This window comes from Gadus macrocephalus, chromosome 8 (assembly GCF_031168955.1).
Source record: "Gadus macrocephalus chromosome 8, ASM3116895v1".
In the NCBI taxonomy this organism is placed as follows: domain Eukaryota; kingdom Metazoa; phylum Chordata; class Actinopteri; order Gadiformes; family Gadidae; genus Gadus; species Gadus macrocephalus.
This window is the reverse complement of record NC_082389.1, coordinates 12,164,696-12,188,715: the sequence shown is the minus strand read 5'-3', so window position 1 is coordinate 12,188,715 and position 24,020 is coordinate 12,164,696. Positions and strand designations below refer to the sequence as shown.

At 42.6% G+C, this 24,020-nt stretch overlaps 2 protein-coding genes across 3 annotated transcripts; both read right to left on the bottom strand.

Annotated features, from left to right (window-relative positions):
* Window positions 1-2: 2 nt before the first annotated feature.
* LOC132463111 (neuropilin and tolloid-like protein 1) lies at window positions 3-10,794 on the bottom strand. 2 transcript variants are annotated; one of them, XM_060059053.1, is made up of 10 exons: window positions 9,518-10,794; window positions 9,004-9,063; window positions 8,537-8,794; window positions 7,675-7,923; window positions 3,879-3,920; window positions 3,369-3,496; window positions 2,943-3,171; window positions 2,486-2,599; window positions 1,866-2,010; window positions 3-1,495 (listed from the first exon to the last, which is right to left on the bottom strand). In XM_060059053.1, exons 1-10 carry the CDS (start codon window positions 9,540-9,542, stop codon window positions 832-834), a joined length of 1,914 nt encoding a protein of 637 aa, XP_059915036.1. In that variant the 5' UTR covers window positions 9,543-10,794; the 3' UTR covers window positions 3-831. The 2 variants fall into 2 exon arrangements, with proteins under 2 accessions (XP_059915036.1, XP_059915037.1); XM_060059054.1 differs by having other exon boundaries at window positions 8,537-8,671; window positions 9,518-10,790.
* Window positions 10,795-16,764: 5,970 nt separating this feature from the next.
* On the bottom strand, window positions 16,765-19,894 carry LOC132463107 (interferon-inducible GTPase 5-like). The gene is made up of 4 exons (XM_060059047.1): window positions 19,796-19,894; window positions 19,642-19,710; window positions 18,441-18,991; window positions 16,765-18,324 (listed from the first exon to the last, which is right to left on the bottom strand). Coding segments are annotated over exons 1-4 (1,251 nt in total). The 5' UTR covers window positions 19,798-19,894; the 3' UTR covers window positions 16,765-17,695.
* Window positions 19,895-24,020: the final 4,126 nt, after the last annotated feature.

Below are 24,020 nucleotides of genomic sequence, written 5' to 3'. Positions count from 1 at the left end.
TATATGGGAAGACGTAACCATTTATTTCAGAAAATCGAGAAAGGAGGATAAAGTAAATTGTACAAAATATATAAGATTGGTTCACCCACTTAAAAAAGTTTAAAACACCAACAAATACAGAAAATTAAATTGCAAAAACTATGACACCTTCCCTGTCCCTCAGAAATTAACTTGTTATCTATGCTTAGGAGATAGATAGATAGCTCTGCATTTTTAAACAAAATGTAAATTGTTGCCTTGTTGTACATAGGATTTTTAATTTAGGGAACCGAGACAAAGCTGTAGACATCAGAATTGCTTTTATGCTCTAATTTTCCTTCTCTATGTGTATTTATGCATACTTAAATAGTATAAGTGTTACCCAGGGTCACATGGATAGCTGTCCGTATCATTCATTCAGTCATTTTTTTTCAAAGGAAAAAAGGGGGAAACATATATATTTTAAAATAACAGCAGAGGAAGTTGACAGAACCACATTTAATGTATGTACATGTTTGGTGGGCAACCTCAGATATAACGACACACTTTCCTAACCTCACTACCACCAGGAAGGTTTGTTTTCGGTTGCAGTTATCACCACAAGCTTCTCATTAGAACCGAGCCAGAACAGAAGATCAAAATCATTTTCAAGAACACACTTCCTCCTTTAAAGCAAAACATAGACACCAGCCTGTGTCTATGTTAGGAATTAGATACGTCTTTGTCCTCCTCCTTCTCAACCTCCTCCTCATCCCCTTACCCCTCCTCCTACTCCACCACCTCCTTCTCCTCCACCACCTCCTTCTCCTCCTCCTCCACCACCTCCTTCTCCTCCACCACCTCCACCTCCACCTAGTAGTCGTTGGACATTCCGTGGTGTGGGGCGTGGCTCTGCTCCATGCTGGGGAAGAATCCCTGGTGGTGGTACTGCTGCCCGGGGTGGTGGTGCTGGTGGTGGAGGTGGTGATGCGGCGCTCTGTGATGTACACCGTCGTCCTCCATCATCAGCTCCTCCTCATCCTCCTCGTCCTCTTCCTCCTCCTCATCCTCGTCCTCGTGGTTCATCACCATGCTGCGTCGGCCCACCGGCGCGGTGTGGCGCAACATGCCGTTGCGCGGCGACTGCTGGGCCAACAGCATCGCCGGGGGCAACGGCAGAGGCGGTGGTGGTGGAGGAGGAGGAGGGGGCGGAGCCAGACCCAGAGGCCCGCCTCCATCGGTCAAGATGGCGGCAGAGCCGTCCCGCAGGCTCAGGTTGCTGCGGCTGCCGTGCACGCTCCCGTGCACGCTCCCGTGCACGCTCCCGTGCATGCTCCCGTGCATGCTGCCCTGCTGCGAGCCGCAGTGGTGGTCGCGGATGCAGCGGGAGGACGAACGGAGCAGCGTGTGGAAGCGGTCGTAGTCGGCGGCGGCGTCCGCGTCGCTGAGCTCGCGGGACGGGGCGCGGCGCAGCGTGCAGAGCTCATAGTGCGGCGGCTCGAACCCCGGGTGGAGCAAGGCGGGGTCGAAGTCATCCCTGGAGGGAGGAGAGGAGAGCACAGAGCACACATGCTTCAGTAGGGTCACACGTTCATACAGAGGCCCGCTGGGAATCAGAATCGTCCGTACAATTTGAATGTTTGAATATGTGCAAAAAAGTGCAAATCGTAATCTTCTTGTTTTTCTAATTTGTAAAATGATACTAGTAAAAATAACAGGGTTGACTTGTACTTTGAATGTTAATGTTTAATCAAGAAAGGTTATTTTTGTTCTCACATTTTGTTAGGAGCGTGTATTTGTACAAGCAGCTGCTCAGAATATTCTTTTGGGGTATAATTCGGCAATTTCAGCAACAAAAAAACAAGTACTTGAACCCTGACTCCCAAGTCACTGAAAAGAAGCCCAACCTGCGGATGATGTACTTCTTGCGCGGCTGTTTGATCTGGATGATGACAGAGATGACCAGCAGGATGATCACTCCGATAATGGTCACTGCGATAATGGTGAGGTTTGTGTGATCCAGGGTGTCCAGGATACTCGATACTCTCTTCTCTGATAGGAGGAGGACAGAAGCAACGCTGACCCAATCATGTGAATGCTATATCCAACAGGCTAAACACTTCTTCTCATGATATGTATATCTAGGAAGTCAACTCTGACCTGAATGCCCTAACACCTTCATTTCCCCTCAGGGATGAATGAAATACCTATCAGTCAGTCAGTCGATCTGTCTATATATACAGTATATACTGTATATATATATGTATGAATAGACATAGTCATAGACAATTATTAAATGGAATAAAGCAAAAAGGAGGCAGGAAAGGGAAATAGCTATAGCTTCATTAAATATACAGTAAATGTTTCGACGGCGGTGTCAACCTTGCAAGGCGACAGCCAGCGAGTCTTGAGCAGGGATAGTGCCTAGTATGTGTATAGTAAATCTATGTCCACATGAGATGTAATCGACTGTAGTAAAACAAAAGCATTTAGAGAGGGGTGGATGCAGTGGGATTTTGTGTGTTACCTTTACAGTGGTTCTCGTCCCAGGGGTAGACACAGTTCTGGATACCGTTGCACACCAGTGTGTTGTTGATGCACATGTTACTGTGGCAGAAGAACGTGTCTCCTTCACAAGGAGCTGCCATTCAAAAGGCAATAGGGTTAATGAATATGATTGAAATTCATATAACATCAACATTACACAATCAATCCTACTGCAATAGCAATAGGATTGATTGCATAAGATTGATGTTTCATGAATATCAATATGATGCAAATATAAATACGAATATGATGACATAATACAAATAATGAGGCTACAATAAGCAGCCGAAAACCGATAGGTGTGTCAGAAAGGGTCTGAACTTGACGCGGGACTGTCTTTCGAATGCGGGACTGATAATTCATCATTTCTCCATCACGTCCGAGCCATTGAGTCATTAAGTAGACATATGTCCAAAGCCAAGGGTGCCGCGACTCACGCGAGTGGAAGGTGGTGAAGAGGATCTTGAAGCGGCTCTTGCGGCTCCCCTCGTCGGCCCACAAGCGCACCACTCCCACCGAGTTGACCAGCATGACGTCGTTGGCCACTGTGGAGCAGAACTTGTTCTTCAGGTGCTCCACCGAGCTGCTGCCGTCGTAGATGGCCACGAAGTTGCGCTTGCACTCGTTGGAGTTGTGCATCTCGTACTCCAGGAAACGCAGGTAGATCTGGGAAGGAATGAGATGGACGTGAATATGTCAGGAAGGAATGCTTTCACAAGTAAAATTCAAGCACCATCGTGCCTTATGCAGAAGACACCAAATACAGAAACATCACAGCTAACGGCCAGGATTAAGATGCCACGACAACGGACATCACAACAACAGACCCAACCTCTTCCCACACTTAAAGCTCCCATCCTCACCTTAGATTTGGGCGGAGCACGGATGTACCACCTGCAGTCCACAGCCTCGGTGGGCAGGGCCCGACTCTCTGCTGATATCGCGGCCGACTCCACGTAGCCTTCAGGACCGACCATGTCGAAGTCACAAACTGGGGGGAGGGAAAAGCGAAAAAGAGGGATGCACGTATAAGTAGGGAAACGGCTAGAAACAGTTTGGCAACACATCGGTCTGGTGTAGTCAACAACATTGTGTCTTTAAAGTCTTTCAAAGGATTTACTGTGAGGATGATGATGCTGATGAGGAGGAGGAGGAGGAGGAGGAGAATGATGATGATGAGGAGGAGTAGGAGAATGATGATGATGATAAGGAGAAGGTTGATGATGATGATGATGATGATGATGATGATGATGATGATGATGATGATGATGATGAGTATAAACTGGGGCACTGCTAAATAGATGATTTTACAAGGTGTCTCTATACAGGTACAGAATTGACTGCAGCTCCCGACAGTAGTTTGTGATACTCACAAGGCAGGGGCGGGAGCTCTCCAAGGCCTTTGAATTCTGGATCTGAAGACGAAGAATGGCGTTACATTAGATGACAGAGTGTTTTCAGAGACAATCTGCGTCGACAATGGGTTTAATATTGAATAAAACAGAAAATACATGTATAGTTATGACAAAACACATAGCACAACCAAAAGAAAAAAACAATATAAATTTTATTGCATTAGAACTATACTCCAGCCATCTACCCTGCACTCTGTTGAACATATATACCCTTACTGCTCCTAACAGGAAAAACAGAATAATCAAAAATGGAGGAATAAAGAACCAGGGGAGATTGAGTCCTAAATCTTTGCGCTGATGAATGTCATCTGTAGCTGGATTATTAATCCCGGTATTTTATTCCGAAACAGATTAGGTTTCACCAGTGATGAAGAAGGGCTGAGAAAAATAAATACAGAAACTAATCTTGATTTACCCGGCGTAGTTTTATACATTGACCTTAGCTTTAAAATCTCGTAATATTGCGCTTGAATAAGAGACGGACAAAACGACATAAATCATACTGCGCTAAATTAATTGAATCTATAGTGAACTTAATGAACGAAGAATACACACACACACACACACACACACACACACACACACACACACACACACACACACACACACACACACACACACACACACACACACACACACACACACACACGCTGGCGAAGTGGTGCATTACGCTCAAGAGAAGACACTGTAATTGACACTGTGACATCATGGAATGAGATATGAAATATGAACACACATGTCTTACAAAGTTAAGGGAGGTTTCCTCTATGTTCCTGTCAAGTTTCAAGTTCTTGCCTCATTCTGACGGGGAGTTGCAATGTAAATGGAATCTAAGCATTTATTCTGGGTTACATAGATGGAGGGTGGCATCTATTTGGCCCAACTTGTTTCCTGACTACTTCACAAATGTGATTGTTTTTTGCCTATGAGGTCACCATCTTTTAAACAATCCAAACTATTGCTTGAAATGTTAATCAAACAGGTCAATAGATCATGCACATGAAAAACGGTGTGCATTTTAAAGCTTTGGTTTTAAAGAAGAACCTTTTTATGTTTTTCCCCAAAAAATGATAGAACCTCCTATGGGAATTTCAACACCAAACCATTAGGATACCTCTACTCTTCCGGGATACAAATATGGTTGAGAAATTTACATTCTACCACTTTAGATTATGGGCACTCCCAAATAAAAAGAATAAGATCTAACCAGGATTTACATAGGTATCCATAGATACGCTGTAAATACCTAATAGCGTCATCATAATAGATTTTTTCAACAGGGTATATTTCGATAGAAAAAGATGTGCTGGCTGAGATTACAGATGAAACAATCACCCAGAATTCTCCTTGTTAATCCATCCAAGGGTTTACCTTTGCTTTGGCTGGTCACTGAGTGTGAGTGTGTGTGTACATGCTTGCTTGCATGCGTGCAAGAGCGTCTGTCTGAGTATATGTGTGCATATGTGTGAGAGGAAATTAATTCCCTCCTGATGAGTGGAATTAGGTAGGAGATTAGCATTTGGCAAGAAGGCATGCGGGATTCATGACATTGGATGTAAACAGACGAACAACTGCCTTGTCTAATCGTCTGATGAAAAATAATCTCCTTAAGACACAGTGCAAGTAGGTTATGGTAAATCATGCTTGGCTATTTCCTTATATTAACGAGTACGGCTTCATACGCCTGTCACATGTAACAATAGGCTATAATATAAAACTCAATACAATACATGCGTGTGTTGTAGCGTCGGACACACGTCGCCATACGTCCCGGATGGAGTTCTCTCCTGCTTGATTTGTTATTATTAATTTATTCATATCATTAGAAATATTAATGTCATTGCTGCCATTAGTATTATTATCATTATTATTATTATTATTATTATTATTATTATTATTATTATTATTATTATTATTATATCCTACATTATCTCCTCAACAATGTTGGCATTACCTTGTGCATCCCTCAAATAAAAAACACTACAGCCGTTGTGTCTGGGGCATAATATCTACTTAACTTTGTAGGCCTAAAAGGCCATATCGCCTGATAGTTCTGATCGCAACTGATATTTGCTATAAAGTTAAAAAAAATCTATCAGATGCAATACGCAGACTGGATTTTAACTAATGTCTGCCTGTCTACAATTTGCACAAACGGCAACTTTTCATATGAAGCAGTGCTCTGATCATATTGTGTGAGAGTGTGACGCTTCCCTTTGAAGAGATGTATCCACTACTCATTGCTGTTGTGTGTGTGTTTTTAATGAACAAAAAATGATACCTAATCAAATAAGTATACAGAGTAAGGCATGCCAGTGAAAGGATGGAAGGACAGAATATACAGAATAGATAACAAGCATAGAGGCATGGGTAAGTGGAAGACTGACGGATGAGATGGAGGGAGGGGTGGAGACATGGAGATATGAAGGGACGCATGGAAGGAGGGACAGAGAGGGAGTCTGAGGGCGGGGAAGGGGCAAGGGGGGATGGAGAGGGCTTTGGAGGGAGGGAGAGGTTGATGGAAGGACAGAACGCTGGAGGGAATGTTGGAAGCAGGAATGGAAAAAGGGGTGGAGGGGGGGAAAGAAGGAGGCAGGGAGGGATAGAAAGACGGGTGGAGGGAGGGATGAGAGGAGGGGTAGATGGAGGGAGAGATGGAGGATGGGAGATCAGATTAATCGTTGTCCTCTGGTCAATGGAGGTGGCTTATAAAGATGTGCTGGTAGTAAAGACTCTGCCTGGGTCTCCCTTTAAGCCGCCCATCTGACAAGCTCTGTCCCCCTGAAGACAAGCTTTCATTAACTCTTCTGCGTGTGTGTGTGTGTGTGTCTGTGTGTATGTGTGTTTGCGCATGCCGGTGTATGTGCGTGACAATGCGTGTGTGAGCACACGCATTGATGAGGCAATGGCAATTTTATCCACTGTCTCATGATTTATATTCATATTCCTATTCTGTATTCTTTTTGACATCACATAAAATGTTGAAAAAGGAAGGAAGCCGAGGAAGGCTAACTAGCCGAAGCGTCCGTGCCAAATAAATATGAAATCCAAATAAAGATAGGAATGAAAAACCCCATTTCTTTTTTTTGCATGAGGGGCCCTCTGATTGTTTAAACAGATACAATGTGTTCGCCTTTGTAGGTTCTGCCTGAGCTTTGAACCAGTGGAGGTTTAAACATTTTGCCATAGTAAAACAAGTGTATGATGGCCTGGAAGTGATGCTCCAGAAGTGAGACGGCCGGTTGAGAGGGAGCGTGTGAGGAGAGGAGGGATGATAACAGACAGTACAAGGTAAGTTCATCTGTGGCCCAGTAGGGAGCAAAGGGAGGACTGAGGGCTTAACGCAAAAACACAACCATTCTCTCTCTCTCTCTCTCTCTCTCTCTCTCTCTCTCTCTCTCTCTCTCTCTCTCTCTCTCTCTCTCTCTCTCCTTATGCTTATCTTCTCTCCTTCCCTCCCCACTCTTTCCCTCTCCCTCGTCTTTTTATTCTCTCTCTCCCCCTCTCTCCCTCACTATCTCTCTCACTATCTCTTGCCCTCTCCATTAGTCCAGATCTGCATTTGTACTACGCCGACCATTCAACCGTGTCCAGACGAGGGTCCCTTCCTCAAAGGAAGGGACCTCCCTCTAGCGCCATCGTGGAACCTCAACAACGCTGCAGGCAAAGCTAAAAGTAAACAAACAAACCAAGGTATCCTTCCTTCCACTGCCGTGGGCGTCTCTCCGGCGCCATGTCCCCTCTGACCCCTCACCTTGGGTGAAGTTGTAATGGGCGGAGAAGCCGGTGGCCTCCAGCTCCCCGTCCGACACAAACTTGATGTAGAGGTAGCGGCCGCTGGAGCGCACGTAGGCGGGGCTCTGCTGGCCGCAGTAGCGGCCGATGATGGGCGAGAAGCCGAAGGGCCCGTCCCGCACCTCGATGTGGTCGAACTTACAGTCCCAGGACGGCTCGATGGAGTAGCGCTCCAGGAAGAACAGGTCGATGCACTGGCGGGGAGACGCTGGGGAGGCACGGGGTGAGAGAGAGAGAGAGACAACACACAGGGTGAGAGAGAACGAGAGAGAGAGAGAGAGAGAGAGAGAGAGACACACACACACAGGGTGAGAGAACGAGAGGGTTAGGGAGAGAGAGAGAGAGAGAGAGAGAGAGAGAGAGAGAGAGAGAGAGAGAGAGAGAGAGACACACACAGGGTGAGAGAACGAGAGGGTTAGGGAGAGAGAGAGAGAGAGAGAGAGAGAGAGAGAGAGAGAGAGAGAGAGAGAGAGAGAGAGAGAGAGACACACACACAGGGTGAGAGAACGAGAGGGTTAGGGAGAGAGAAGGAGCGAGAGGGGGAGAGAGTGTGTGTGTGTGTGTGTGTGTGTGTGTGTGTGTGTGTGTGTGTGTGTGTGTGTGTGTGTGTGTGTGTGTGTGTGTGTGTGTGTGTGTGTGTGTGTGTGTGTGTGTGTGTGTGTTGCAAGCATGGAGAAAGAGGGAGACAGGGAGCTCGACACGATGAGCGTTGGACCGCGGGTCAAAGAGCTTGAGAAACACCCAGTAAAATGTGATGGTCCTCATCCATGTAAAACATTCACATGATTCAAAAACACCTGTACCCCAGTGGGCAGCCTCACCTTCTATGATGTAGATGCACTCCCTGTCGGCAGGGTATTTCTCGGGGTAGTTGGGGGAGGTGAAAGAGCCGCCGCTGAGCTCCTTCACCCAGTCCCCGCACTGCCCGGCCGGAGTCACCCCCGAGTTGTTTTTCACTAGAACGCCCACAGGAGGCCAAACACACAGCTTCAACCTTCCTTGTGAAGGGCAGTCTTCACCTGTAGCGGCCATCTTGGTTTTAAACCGCCCCCGGCTACCGTTTAGAGCCAAGAGGGCCGCTGTAGGTGAAAGGCACATACCCTCACCTCATCATATCCATAGAGACTTGAAGACAAAATGCAGCACTGCTTCAACCTTACCTCTAAATCAATAATTACAACACATAGCAAAAAAAGAATTTCCTGTCTTTAAAAGCACCCATTTGTAGTATCTTATTATTACTATTCCATAAATGATACTGTCCATTTTTTACGGTCTCCGAGGTTACCTTGAGCTTTTTTTGTCGTTGTTGTGGCACCGGATAAGTCTGACATGAGGGTAGTTATCACTGAGAGGAGAGGAGGGTAGTTTGAGGGGGAGAGCAGTGGGAGAGGAGTGGGTGAGGAGAGGCGAGGAGAGGAGTGGGAGAGAAGAGGAGAGGAGTAGGAGAGGAGTGGGAGAGGAGAGGCGAGGAGAGGAGTGGGAGAGAAGAGGAGAGGAGTAGGAGAGGAGTGGGAGAGGAGTGGGAGAGGAGAGGGGAAGGGAGGGGAGAGGGGAGGAGGAGTAGGGGGGAAGGGAGGGGGAGTGGGACAGGATGAGATAGAGGGGGAGAAGAGAAGAGAGAATGAGTGGGATGGAAGAAAAGGGAAGAGAGAGATTGAGGGGGAGAGCAGAAGAGAGAAGGGGAAATAGGAGCAATTGGCAAGAGGAGAAAATTGGGTGCACTAGTTAAAAGTTTAACCAAACAAATATACACTTTAATTCGGAAATAGACCTACATTTTTACAGAAATATAGCCTTACCAATATGCAGCAGAAGCTTCGCCATGTCCCTGTTGAAGTCTTATTTAGGCCTATCTTTTAAATATTGCCATGAAAGTAATTCTAAACAGACGAACAATCAAAACGCGTGGTCGCCACATGCTTATCAAAACTAGAAAATAAATCTGAGTAAAACCATCCACTGCTGCCCATTCAGTTGTTCCTAGATTGTACAAGTCCGAAAGCAAAGACTCCGCTTTGCAAACCGTCAGTCATCTATCTTCCCGAAAGACGACCGGATTAAGCTCCCATCCGCTTCACATTTTTGCTCCGCACCTTTGGACATCATAATCCTGTAAAACGATGCAGTCGTCAACAGCGCATTGCAAACCAGGCAATCATTGGAGTTTAATAAAGTTGGCCCAAAGACCTGCATAAATAGGCAGGCCTATCCTATATGTTGTTCTCTTAATTATTCGCACGGTTGGCATTATTGATAAAAAAAATTGATCCGCACGCCCCGGCCGACACATAAGCAGAGCGCGCAACGCACATAATATGAGTTTAGCCTTCAGTGCTTCCACCAGAAAGCCACTTTTTAGGGAGGGAGGGCTTACCCTAACCTTGAACATAACCAAGTTATTTTGCTGTTCTTTAGGGAAAATACTTTTTTTTTTTTTGTATACAAAGCAAGCTATCCAAGAAAAACAATGCACATATCAGAATTTAATCCGTCCATTAATTGGCTAACGGAAATGCAATTGAACTTGGCATGAAATTAAAATATATAGGCCTACATTTCACAACATATAGGCCTATATAAAATACGGAGGCTATTAAACCATATTATTGATGATGAGATGAAAGAGGAAGACAGAAATAAGATGTAAGTAGGCCTAGTTACTGTAGGCCTAATGCTTAATGTTATCTATTGGCTGTAGTAAAATATCTAACAGTTCATTCATTGTCTCCGCCATTCTCTTTGAGTGACTTTTCGTCAGGTTACGTCCGGTTACCATTTACTGGCCTGAGCAAAGGATGCCCATTAAAACAAAAATGTAACCAATAATTTCCCAATGTAATGTTTCACCTGTACTTAAGGTAAACTCACAAGATGAACAAACAATTCATATTGGGGGAGAGTGGGTATGAGCCAGTAAGTTGATCGAGCCTGCTGTATTAAGGCAACTGTACACATTTGTTGTCAACCATCAATTCAGGAAGCACCCTAGGCTGTGATAGAGAGAAGCAAGGTAAAGTTGCAAGCATGTTTTTTCCACAATAAATTGTTCTTTGCTTGTCAAAGTAAGTATTTAACATATCAGGTATAATGACATGCTTTTTCAAAACAATTGTATGCGTGTAAATATGTCATACATGTTGGGGATTTGATATTTTTTTACGTTTTCCCCTATTGCAATTTAAAATGTTATTTTTTTTTTAGGTTTCAGCGTTATTTGTTACACGGCTAAAGAATTTACTGACATGAGTGAATGACCAATGCTGAAATCTGAAAAAAATTCTGTCAGTAGATCGGCCGTCATTAACGAATGCATCACATCACCTATAGGCCTACTGTTGTCAAAGCGGACAAAGCAAAGAATCATGCTCTCTGAAGTGATCAGCTGAAGCGATGCTCTCTGAAGCAATGATGAAAGAAACAGCGCCTACTCCAGGTAGGCTGGGAATTGGATGGTTCGAACTCCCGGGAGATTCCATAATGTAGCATTTGGGTATATTGGATGGATGGAGTAACCCCTGACTGCAGCTCGCAGATCGAGGAGGAGCTAAATGTGGGCGGGCTTAAACGTTTAACCCCGCCCACATTTAAGGAAAATTCCGCCCAGCATCATTGACTCAGTATCATGGTTTTACCCTCTCGGGCGCCATCTGGTGGCGGAGATCCGGCAGCACATTCTCAAACATCAATACAGCACAGCACAGCACAATGACTTACCGGTAATATGGAAAAAGGTTCATGCATTTGATAGACTGAGACATTCCTACTTTTAACTTGTCATTTCAAATGTCTATTTTAGTATAGAGACATATTATTTCGTATACTCAATTATATTAGCTAATTCAAATAAACCAAAGACAGAAGACTTTGCATCATTGATTTTTATTTTCACCCAAGGCAAGAAATTTTGATCTGTAAAGAAGAAAAAAAAAAAAGCTTCCATAAATGTTTGACAAAGACAAGTATCAAGGTATTTTTCTGGCCCATAGCAAGCAATGTACACGAACAGAGAGCGGCAACTTACCTCTAGGCAGAAAAGCGCGCAGTATCATGGACTCGTATTTCCGTCTGAGTCCATGATGCTGCGCGGAATTTTCCTTAAATGTGGGCGGGGTTAAACGTTTAAGCCCGCCCACATTTAGCCCCTCCTCGATCTGCGGGCTGCAGTCAGGGGCACTTGGAGTGATGTGGGTGAAGGCTCGATTCCACCGGAGGCGTACGCGCCGCGGGACGGCTGCGCCGCGGTCACCGCTGCTGATCGTTTCCACTATAATCAATGAGACCATTTCCACCGGGCGCGCCGCGGAACGTTTCAGCAGCGTCCCAGGAGCGGCGTGCCGCGCCGCGGCGCTATCTTTCCGTCCAATTCTATTTTTGCCGCGAGCCGCTGCTAAACCGCGTCAATTTCGACAGAGCAGGTCGAGCCGGGCAGGAAGTGAAAAGTAAAAGCCATAGAGCATCCGGTCAATTTTCAAAATAAAACACAATACTCAGCTCATGTAACTTCACATCAACATTATTACGTCATGACCGGTGGGTCTCAGAGGGTCGGCAACATGGACGACGAGAGACTCATTGTCGAAGTTCAGCAACATGAAGTCATTTATGTACCAAATCATCCTTTTTATAAGGAAAATGTCAGAAAGGACAAAGCGTGGCATTTAATTGCAATAGTTTTGGGAGTGGAAGGTGAGTACATTAGGTTTAGGATTATCGCGTGATCGCGTGATGTCGCGTGAATACGGCTGGCTCGCAAGGCAGCGCTACGCTGCCGTTACGCGCCCGGTAGGAATGGACGCAGGGCAGAGGACGCGGCCGTTCCGCGGCGCGTACGCGTCCGGTGGGATCCCGGTGTAAGGCTCAGGCCACATGGTCGTTTCCTTTCCATCAGTAGGGGCCGCACTCTAATCTGTGTGGTCCATCCCCCAGAAGGCATTAACAAATGTCACTATCCAACTCCACTCTGCTGTGACAGAAATGTTCAATGCAATAGTATTTATATCTTGAAATATTCATATAATTCAGAAAATTCTGATGGACCTACCTGTTTCCATTCATTTTAATTCTAGAAATGAATGTCACAAACCATCACAAGTTGTGTTTGTGTGTCTCCCTGCTTTCAATATTTATTCTAGTATTGTTAAGGGACAGGTCGAGGGGACCCAAATCCTCGACACAGGGAGGCAGAGACGGAGTGAAAGGAAGAGGGATTTATTGGGATAAGGGGTAAACGACAAGCTGGGGCTAGGCAAGCGGTAGTCAGGCAGGCGATCCGGTAACAGGGAGTCAGGCAGGCAAGAACTCGACGACAGGCAGGCAGTCAAGGAATCAGCGAAAGGCAACTATCGGGCGAGGCATCGGCGAAAGGCAGAGAGTCAGGCAGGGGTTCGTCGACATAGGCAGAGTGACGGACGGAGAACTAGGGAAGAGAGTTACGAGGAGAACAGGGAAAACGAACTATTCTTGGTAAATGCTGGTAGGACCGATACGAACTGGGAAGTTGTAAACGACGAACTGGCGGCCGCCGGCTGATTGGAGATCCCCGGCTGAAGTAGGGAATGGAGATTGCAGATTGCCGATAGGTGTGTCGGGAGAATGAGGACCAATGGCGTCCAGTGGCCACTAGATGGGGGTGTTGGGCCGTGAAGCAGGACGCGGCGAAACAAGTATAGGGAATGAAGGTATAAGGCCCCGTTCACACGAAGCCGAAACGGGCGAAACCGTTACGGTTTCGATCTATCCGGTTTCGAAGTATCTCCGTAAAGACGAAGCCAAGCGAAACCGGGTAGATCTGTACAAACGCTGTAGTACACATTCCAGGCCCATAAGGGGCGCTGCTTCTGGTACAGAAATCAAGAAGAAATGAAATAAGAAGAAGAGGCGAGCATGCGCATAAAGGCTGCACTTATGTGTTTTTAGCTGTGTTCGAAATCGTTCCCTATCCACTCACTCACTATTCCCTATATAGTGTCCATGATATAGTGCACTATTTAGGGAACGAACAAACGAGAATTCGGACACTACGCTTAAGATTTCTAAACGTCATTTGCGTCAGTAAATGCGCCGGGTATTTGTGTGACGCAGACAGATGCGCCAACATCATGTAAACAAACCGGTCACTCGACGAAAGCTGGAGGTTGTATTGATGTTGAATGTTACATTTCCTTGTTTAATTCATTTTGAATGTTAAATATTCTATGTTAAATCCCAAATAAATTGTTGACATTTCTAAACGAAAGCCGGAGACTCCATCATTAAATGTATTCGTTTTCGCGGTTATTCAGCTTCTTCTTCTCCTCCGGGAAAACACGACCGCATTGCATTGTGGTATACGGGAGTAACATGTAGGGTACATCTATGTACCCTATTTTAAGTTCACTATATAGTGCCCTATATGGTGGACCACTGAGAATTCGAACACCCTACAAAATGGCGTGCACCCTATTTAGTGCACTACATCCATGATAGGGAACGATTTCGAACACAGCTTTTGTGTTTTTTTGTTCGTTTCATGAATATATTTTGTCTATCAAGATAATCTTGACAAATAGGCCTAAATGCCGCTTTAAACTCCCCTTCAACAAAGTATCTTTAGAATTATATAAACTCTACATGGACCGTAACCCGTAATATAAATGTTTTGTTCATCTTGTGACTGTGAGTTTGCTTTAGGTTGGCTACAGCTGAAACATGGCGTGGGGAAAAAAATTGATTAAATATTTGTTTCAATTGGCATCCTTTCTCCAGGCCAGTAAATTGTAACCGCACATAACCTGACATATAATCACTCAAAGAGAGTGAATGAACTGTTATATTTTATGCTAAGATATCACTACAGCTAATGGATATCCTTAATCATTGCAGTACTTGCATCTTATTTATGTCATTCTCTTTAATCTGACCGGACACATTGCGTAGTAAAATACCCCAAAAATATCATTGCAGAAAAAAAGAAAAGGAAATGATGCAATGATATCTTGTTCAATAATTAATATCTTGTGGTGCTATACGAAAAAAAATGAATGCAGAAACTTCTAAGACGTGACCCATTTCTACTCGTCAAATGTTGATTTGTGGTTTCCAAGCTTAAATTGGCTAATATTCACTTTTTTTTAAATTAAATTTTAAATGTTCATGCTTATTTTTTTTTGGTCATAAACCAACTGTTCCAAAATAAAACAAGAAAATGACATTTCCAATTGGCAAATGAAATTACTATTAAACTTCTTTTCACAACATATACAATAAGTAATTTCAACATATCATGAATATTGATGAGATGAAAGAAAGTCAGCCAGACAAAGTCATGTAATTTTTTACTGTCGTGCTTAATTATTATCCATAACAGTGGCTATAATTGTTGTAAAGCTAGAATCTGTTAGAATAAAAAATGAAAATAATGAATCCACGCGCTCTCTATGAGTGACTGTTAAAAATACTTAAACCCTTCAACAAAATACGAGCAGTAGAGAAAGATAAAGATTTAAAAGATAAAGACTTTATTATCACTTGCAAACACGTAATTACAATTGGTTTGACAAAGAATTCAGGTTATATTTCCATTATGTGTGAATTTCCCCTACATGCCCTGACCAATCACAACACCCTATGCATCGGGCCTAGAAATTGGACATCTCGCCCAATTAACTAAATGCACTTATGGTCCTTCTCCGAACTCTCAGATTACAAATTAAATAGTTTACATATTAAATATTACAGTTATGTCATATGTAGACAGAGGCACAGAGCAGTGAGATACTGTGATTAAAATCCACTCGTCACCTTATTAACCCTCATAGGGTGTTCGTTTTTTTGTTACACAGGAGGTGCTGCTGGGTCTGGTGGACCCATTGCATTTTAGGCCTTTTAATTCAACATAATCTAACTTTTTTTTTAAATACTCACCAAATGGTTACTTCAACCCAATTGCAAGTAATATAAACAACACCTATGTTAAATTTGTTCCCTTTACCTTTGTTAAATCACATTTATGAATAGAGGTGCCACTCGTTTTTGTTTATTTTCGTATTAGCATGTAATAAAATAAGGAAATGCATCATAAAACAGGCATAACTGGGAAATGTTCAACATCATTAGAAATTGAAACATACGCAGTAACATCTGTCTGAACAACACATTAAAGCCTTTGAACACAGCCATTATAGGTATATCAGTCTATACCACACATGAGGGGCAGAGTCTCACTGTGTGTGTATTGCATATGTATTTTTTGCACTGGTTGCATGTATATTGTGTTTTATATTATTATGTATCATGCATATTGTGTATTTGTCTTTTACGTTTCGGAGCTGGCTGATGCTGATCCTCCTCTTCAAACTCAGTGTCAGACTCTGAATTTTCAGAAATGTTATCCTCACTTTCTGAAACTGTTTCCTCTGCATCACCATCAAAACCCTCTGTCTCTTCAAATATCAACTGTAAGGCAGTCTGAACAGAGAATCGCTTTGCCATCTTGATCAGTTGTGGTATGGAACCACGCTGACAGAGATTTTTTATAGTGTCAGATCCCCAAGCTTGGTTCCCGCAAGACAGAGGGTGAAATGTGTGGGAATATGGGTGTAGATAGTGTTGGGTGCTCCAATATTGCAACCTTGTGCCGGAACAGTGGGTGCTCACACCAAGGGCCCATTCACCTGCTTTACTCTCCACACACACACACACACACACACACACACACACACACACACACACACACACACACACACACACACACACACACACACACACACACACACACACACACACACAGAGAGGAGAAAGGGAAAATGAGGGTGCACAGAACCTATGATTTCCACACTTAAACTAGCTCCGGGTCCATTGGACCCGAACACCCTGTGTGTAATATAAATGTGATGGGGGGGTATACAGGGGGGGGGGTCCTTGAAAATGTTTTCTGATTTATGTTCCTCACAGAAAATGAGCCAAAGCCAATGAATCTTAGTTCAAAAAAATAATTATTTGTATCACTTTTATAAAGCTAAAAACTGAAAACGGGTCCCACAGACCCGAACACCTTATAAGGGTTAAGCTAAAACAGTAAGCTAAAAGCCCCGGCAGGGCAAACCGGACACCGACGCGAAGCGTGGACGGTAATATGTATAGATCATGTGGGCAGAAATATGTACATTACTCCCTTTACCAAGCTGAATTGATTCAATGTTTGATCAAATTGCTGTTGCAAAATATGGGTTGCGTCCTGAGACCAGTCTTTACAGTGTTTGTTGGGAAATTTGTGTGGAAAAAGTTGAAATGCATGACAAAGTGCTTGAAAAGCATGACAAACTGCTAGCGATTGTGTCTCATTTGTTGCTGTAGGCTAATAATCACAAAACCTTGTCATGGTTTAATCCATCTTAATACAAATGTAAGAAATAAAAAAATACAAAAATAATCGCTCCATTAATTGGCTAAAAGAAATACAATTGAACATGGCATCAGATCAAACAAAAAAGTAAGTTAAATGTATCATGGTAATTGATAATGAGATGAAATAGAAAGACAAGAGAAATAAGATTTGCTCTTGTTATGCCTCATTGTTATCCATTTCACTAGCAGAAATTGTTACAAAGCTGTTATCTATTATAATATAACAAAATGTCAATACATTTTCTCGTCCAATGACTGTAAAAAATATCTAATCATCAATATAATTATTATATTACCATTGGCCTTTGGGTTCAGGGCCCTGTCGTGGCCCCGGGCCCCTGGGCACCGGCCCCGTTAGCCCTGCTATGGATAATACATGCTTGGACATATCATAACCGTTAAAACCATTATAACCAATAATTTTCCCAATTTCATGGTTCACCAGTAATTAAACTAAACTCGTGAGGAATGAATAAAAACACTTTTTACTAATGACTATTGAATTTAGTTTTCTCTTATTGCGTTTTAAAAGGTTTGTTTTAATTGAAGCGTTCATTGTTCCTCATTGCTAAACGCTAGAGCATGACCTGACATTACTTAATGGCCAATGCCTTCGTCACAATATTTTCTGCGTCAACAGATAGCTTGTTAAGAATAGAACTCAAAAACGTGTAAATTGTAGTGAAAGAAAGTGCAGCCGCTATTGGGATTCCAATAAAAGGAATCCATCTGGAACCTTCCTCTACTGCCAAACCAATCAGAGCAACTGTAGTTGATTTCAGCATTAAAAGAACAAGCTCTTTTGTTACATCCTTTCCAGAACAAATACAATTCAACATTGCCCTTAATTCATCTAAAGGTGTATTTGTCGCACTGGAACATTTCTCCAACGACATTTTATCAAGACCAAACCCAAACAAATAGCCTTGAAGAACCTTGACCAGAATGCCTACATCAACCATAATGGAAATCCCTGGGATAGGTACAGCTGCGACAGTTGCAGACAGTAAAGCATAGTGCCATATTTGTGAACGGAATACCTCTTTCTTCTTGTTAATGGTGCTTTTGCAGATGTTGGGAAGGGCTAAGATCAGGACATCTCTCTTGTGTGAAGGAAGCTCCCTCTCCATGGTGTCCTGGAGGGCGGGGAACTCGTACAAATGGAGATCAAAACTAGACACCAGGAAGACCTGAGGAGACTCCACACCTTGTTTTTCAAGTCCTGTTGGAAATGGAATACATGTTGAACTTAATGTGGTCATACATTTGTGTGGCTCCTTTGAAAAATGTGGAAATAATTCACATTCACAGTCACTATAATAACTCAGAAAAGCCAACCTTGAATGCAGTATTCCCTGATTTTCTGAAGCATCTTTTCTTCATTGTACTCCCTCTGACTCCTTTGCGCATCACGTAGATTATGGTCAATCTTAGAGCGGACAAAGAATAACTTCTTGCCCATTTTCTTGATCTCTTTAGCCAGCTTGGCATCATTCTCATTGAAGCGAATAGCTGATACGAGGATAAAAAAATCGAACTTTTCAAACTCAACGTGCTTCATGTACTGATCAGCTGGGAATCTGGTCGTTCCGATTCCCGGGAGATCCCATAATGTAACATTTGGGTATGTTGGATGTGGGTAAGCCTCAGGCTTCATGGTCGTTTCCACCTCACCAGTAGGCGCCGCTCGCTCATCTGTGTTGTCTATCCCCCTGAAGGCATTAACAAATGTGGACTTTCCAACTCCACTCTCTCCTGTGACAGCAATGTTCAGTGGAATATTATTTGTGTCTTCCAAATACTTTTGTGTTATTGATGCAGCCAACAAAAAGTCCTTGTTTTCAATGGCCTTTTTAATATCTGCTACCACTTTGGATTCCTTGGCATTCCTTTAAGAATAAGAATTATTCATATTATTCAAAATATTCAGAAAAATTAAGTTATTATCAAGTTATTATTATTTTGCCTGGGAGGTCAGGGAGAAACACTCAACTACACAGAAAGGGAAACACAGTCATGTTCCGCTCTGTTTTACTATTGGTCATTTACTGAGATATGATTGTATTTATATATTGGTTGTATTTATTTTAGAAATAAATGTCACAACACAACCATTGTGGTTGTTTTTGTGTCTTTTTCCTTTTTACAATATTAGTACAGGGAATAAGGGTATAAATAAATGAGTTATACATTTAATTTGCAAAAATAAATGTATAGGTGAACACAAGCGGATGTAAATGTGCATAAATAAATATATCTACAAATGAAGAAGAAAATAAAAATGTTTTCATCTAGCCATTCTGCTATTCAGTCCGTTAAATGGTTTTACATATCCATCCATTGGACTATACATTGACAGTGTCCTCAATTCCTTGCTTCTAAGCTTACTAATACAACCTGCAATTTTTTAATATTAAATTGGACTCAAACCACAATTAGTAAATATCTGTGATCAACCAGTGTCCAGTACTGGAGAAGACCCAGTGCTCCTCCACAAGAGACTCAGACAGGTGTTAGACTTATTTCAACCACTACTCACTTTAGGTTGGGTCCTTTTGATGAAGTTGATGAAACTGCATTTGGAGGGCAGCTGCTCTTCTGGGAACTCCTGAGAATCAACATCAGAGTTAGGGTTAGGTTATCATTCCTATAGATGTTTTCAATCATATATTCACTTCGAGGGCAGTCCTCACATTTTGTTCCTTTGTTAATGTGGATGCTTTGAAAGTTGATCCGGTACAAGCGTCTCTAAAAGACAGAATGTGAATGTGACAGGAAAGCTCCTAAGAGCAGGCAGTGGGTAGGAGGGGCCTCGAGATAATAGTTAACACACGTGGTTTCCAAGAAACCACGGCTGGACGAGGAAAACAAAACTGAAACTAGAAAAATATGGGGTCAGAACCGTCTCATTAATAATGAATGCACAGAGAAGGATTCACAAATGTATTTTGTGATTTATATATAAATTACTCTCTTCTCACAAATACATTTCAATGCACACACAAATGGATATCGGTATGTAGGCATATATGTTTTTGCATTTTAACTGGTATTCATATAACATAAATGTACCAGAGACCGATAGTCCAGACCTACAATAACTGTGTGTGTGTACGCGTGTCTGACGCACCTCGTCATACAGGCAGAGTCGAATTCTCAACTGCTACTAGTTTCAGTTGTGTTTCCCTCCTCCAGCCGTGGTTTCTTGGAAACCACGTGTGTTGACCATAATCTCAGAGGCCCCTCCTAACCCTGCTCTGATATGGGCTTTCCTTTTACTTTAACATTCATCCTTGAGCAATGCCCTTTGCTACACGCCACCTAGGTTAGCTCCTCCAATTCCAGGATATAGGATGGCAATGTTTAAACCGGTTTATTGCAGAGTTTTGAGTACATTAGTGCATAGAGCAGGTGATCCATGCTGCCATGTGGGTTCCCGAGTCTGTGTGGTAATGGCTGGAATAACCTGTGCACCACTGATTACTCAATGCAATTTTTTTGAGAAGACTCTTGTACCAAATCCTCTTCCAAAGCATCATCATCATCAAATTACCAAAATATATTTTATTCTTATTGAAAATCAAACCTTGTTACTCCCTTTCTGAACTGTCTCTGGCTCACCTTATGTATACATTATCATGTCTAGTTCCCACTGATTCTTAGGCATATATGTTTTTGCATTTTAACTGGTATTCATATAACATAAATGTACCAGAGACCGATTGTCCAGACCTGCAATAACTCTGTGTGTGTACGCGTGTCTGACGCACCTCGTCATACAGGCAGAGTCGAATTCTCAACTGCTTTATTCTTTACTACCCATTGTTTCATATAACTATATATCATAATATAATTAACTTTACATTCAGGGAGAAAAACATGACCTGGCCCTAAAACAGATCTATAGTAATCATTGTTAATGTAACATAACATAATATAAATAACCTGTTTATTAATAAAGCATTGTTGTATTATTATATATAGGGCCTACCAATAATGATAATAATTTGTAGCTATTTGTTTTTAAACAAATTACTAAAGGCCACATAGATGAATGAACTGTCTTTTAATTTCAGCTGTGTTTCCCTCCTCCAGACGGGGTTTCTTGGAAACCACGTGTGTTGACCATCATCTCAGAGGCCCCTCCTACCCTTTGCCTGCTCTTATAGGGCCTTTCCTGTCATATTCACATTCAGTCTTTTAGAGACGCTCTCACAGAATCAACTTCCAAAGCATCAACATCAACAAACCAACACAATGTAAGTGCATATATGATGGTTAATTTCGAAAATAATGATACATATTGATATTGTATCGTTATTTTATATTTGGGCTTATCCCAGCTATAATTGTAGGGATCAAGTTTAATGTTATATTATTGTAGGTTGTATTAGTCAGCTTTGTAACAAGGCATTGAGGACATTATGAAAGTATAAATTAATAGATAAATGTGTCCACCTTATAAAGAAATTACTAAATAACTGTTAAGGTGATATTTTCCTATAACTGCGTCTATGTATTTATTTTATATATTAATTTCTACCGTGTTTGTAAAATTATCCATTTCTTTTACATTTATTCCCCCTACATTTATTTATAACCGTATTCCCCGGACTAGAACAAATGTTGACTGCAGGAAGCAACCACAAACACAAGCTTGGAACAATTTAGACCACAATGTTGTGACATTTATTTCTAGAATAATATGAACGGAAAAAAGTATGCGTTGTGTAGATGGCAAATTGAGGCGCTTACTGAATAGCAATTCACATATCTTAGTATATAAGATAAGATAAGATAGTCCTTTATTAATCCCCCTTGGGAGTGTTACGTGTCAAAAGTGGCAGCAAAGGCAGACAGAGAGTCATAGATGAGTTACCGATATTTATCTTCAACTGAATTATTTAGACATGTTATTATCCACAAAGTTACATCAAAGATTACACGGTTCCCTAAACACAAAGTCCATCGCGACCACGGAGCGTCGGAGAGCGTCCAAAGGATAGGGCATCACGAGGGAGGAAGCGAAGAGTGTCCAAACGATACAAAAAAACCCAGGCGTCCACGAGAGCGGAGGGGGTGAAGAGACGTCCGCGTCACGAGGGAGGAGATGAAGGTGTTGGCGTTCCAAAAAACACGACGTCCACGAAAGCTCTGGAATAGATGTGGCGTCCAAACGATAGGGCATCCACGGGCGCGGATCGGCGCTGGTAGAGTCAAGCCCCCTCTGCGCGTAATTCTCTGCGCTTTATACTGCGTGTAATCAGGAATGGGCCAATCACCAATCAACATCTCTAGCCACGCATGCTGGTCTGATTGACAAAAACAAATTATATTTCCTTGACCACAAATAAAATACAGAATCATGTCAAAACAAAACAAAACAATTCAGAAACAAAGTATCAATGGTTCATAACACCTTCCCCCTTAAAAGGGAAAATTTTGATCCGATAGATCACAATTTTCAGACAGGTCTATCTACAATTTCAACATCTTAACACCGAGATAGACAATCAGCAATGACATTATCTTTACCCTTGATATGCTTGATTACCATATCATACTCTTGCAAGATTAAACTCCAGTTTAACAATCTTGTTTCTGTTTCCCTTTTCTTTTTTTTTTTCCTTCCCTTATTCTTCCTTCTGTTTTTTTCCTTTTCTTTTCCTTTCTTTTTCCTTCTTCTCTCTTTCTTTTCTCTAGTCTTTTCCTTCCTCTTTCTCTTTTTCCCTATTCTTCTCTTCTTTTTTAAGGCCCTAGAAATAGTAACTTCTTTGATATTCCTAAGTGGAATTGCTTCAGGGAACCTTGTTGAGGCACACATGATAGTCAGAGTGTACACATCTCCAGTTCTTGTCCTGGGTAAAGGTCCTACACAATCCACAATAACCCGGGAGAAAGGTTCACCAAAGGCTGGGATCGGTTTCAATGGTGCTACAGGAGGGTCTAACTGGTGTTTACCCACCACTTGGCAAGTGTGACAAGTGCGACAGAAGGTTGCAACATCTTTGCGCAAACCTGGCCAGAAGAATTGCTTCATCACCTTGTTAACAGTCTTGTTAACACCAAGATGGCCACCTAGAGGTAAGCTATGTGCCATAGTAAGTATGTCCTTCCTGTACACTTTAGGTACGACAACCTGATGGACGACTGCCCAATCTTCATTGGCAGGAACATCAGGGGGACGCCATTTCCGCATCAAAACCCCATCTTTAAGATAATAACCAACTGGTACTTTGACAATTTCGTCATCTGGGAGAGCTTTTTCTCTCAATCCAGCAATCTCTGGATCACGGCTTTGCTCAGTGATCAATTGCTTTCTTGACAAAGATAAATCATCAGACACTTGTACATCGTTCCCAGTGTCTTGTGGTGACTTACCACTGTACTTCTCAAAGACTGTGCTAAGAAATGTATCCGACAGCTCATCAAAACTTGAACTCTTACTAGAGCCACGATCTGACCCCTGCTCTGAAGGATCATGGTCTTGTTTTAACAAAGTGCTAGATTGCACAGAGTCCTCCTCTTCTGTTGCCTTTTTGGCCATAGCTCGAGTCACTGCACATGAAGGGAAAATATCAATGTCTAAATTAGACTCATCTTCAGCGCTCGGCTTAGAGGTTAACTGAACCGAGGGGACAACTTTCCCACCAGCTAGGTCGTTGCCGAGTAAAAGAGAAATACCTTTGATAGGGAGGCTGGACATAAGCCCCACTTTAACTTGTCCTGTTACTAAGTCTGACTTCAGAAACACAGAGTGCAGAGGTACAGTTACAATTCTCCCCTCAATCCCCTGAACAAGAATGAAGTCACCCATTTCAGTGTCTTCATTGTCACAGGAGGGCAATGCCTCTCCTAACAAAAGCGACTGGGAAGCCCCAGTATCGCGGAGAATTCGAATGGGTTGAGGAGCAGAAT

Coding starts and splice junctions, on each gene's coding strand:
- LOC132463111 (XM_060059053.1), bottom strand. CDS start 9,542: ATGGCGAAGCTTCTGCTGCATATTG. Junction 7,924..8,536: donor GTGCATCTACATCATAGAAG/GTGAGGCTGCCC, acceptor GTGCCTCCCCAG/CGTCTCCCCGCCAGTGCATC. Junction 2,011..2,485: donor GGACGAGAACCACTGTAAAG/GTAACACACAAA, acceptor TCCTCCTATCAG/AGAAGAGAGTATCGAGTATC.
- LOC132463107 (XM_060059047.1), bottom strand. Junction 18,992..19,641: donor TCAAAAGGACCCAACCTAAA/GTGAGTAGTGGT, acceptor TTATTCTTAAAG/GAATGCCAAGGAATCCAAAG. Junction 18,325..18,440: donor CAGGGAATACTGCATTCAAG/GTTGGCTTTTCT, acceptor CATTTCCAACAG/GACTTGAAAAACAAGGTGTG.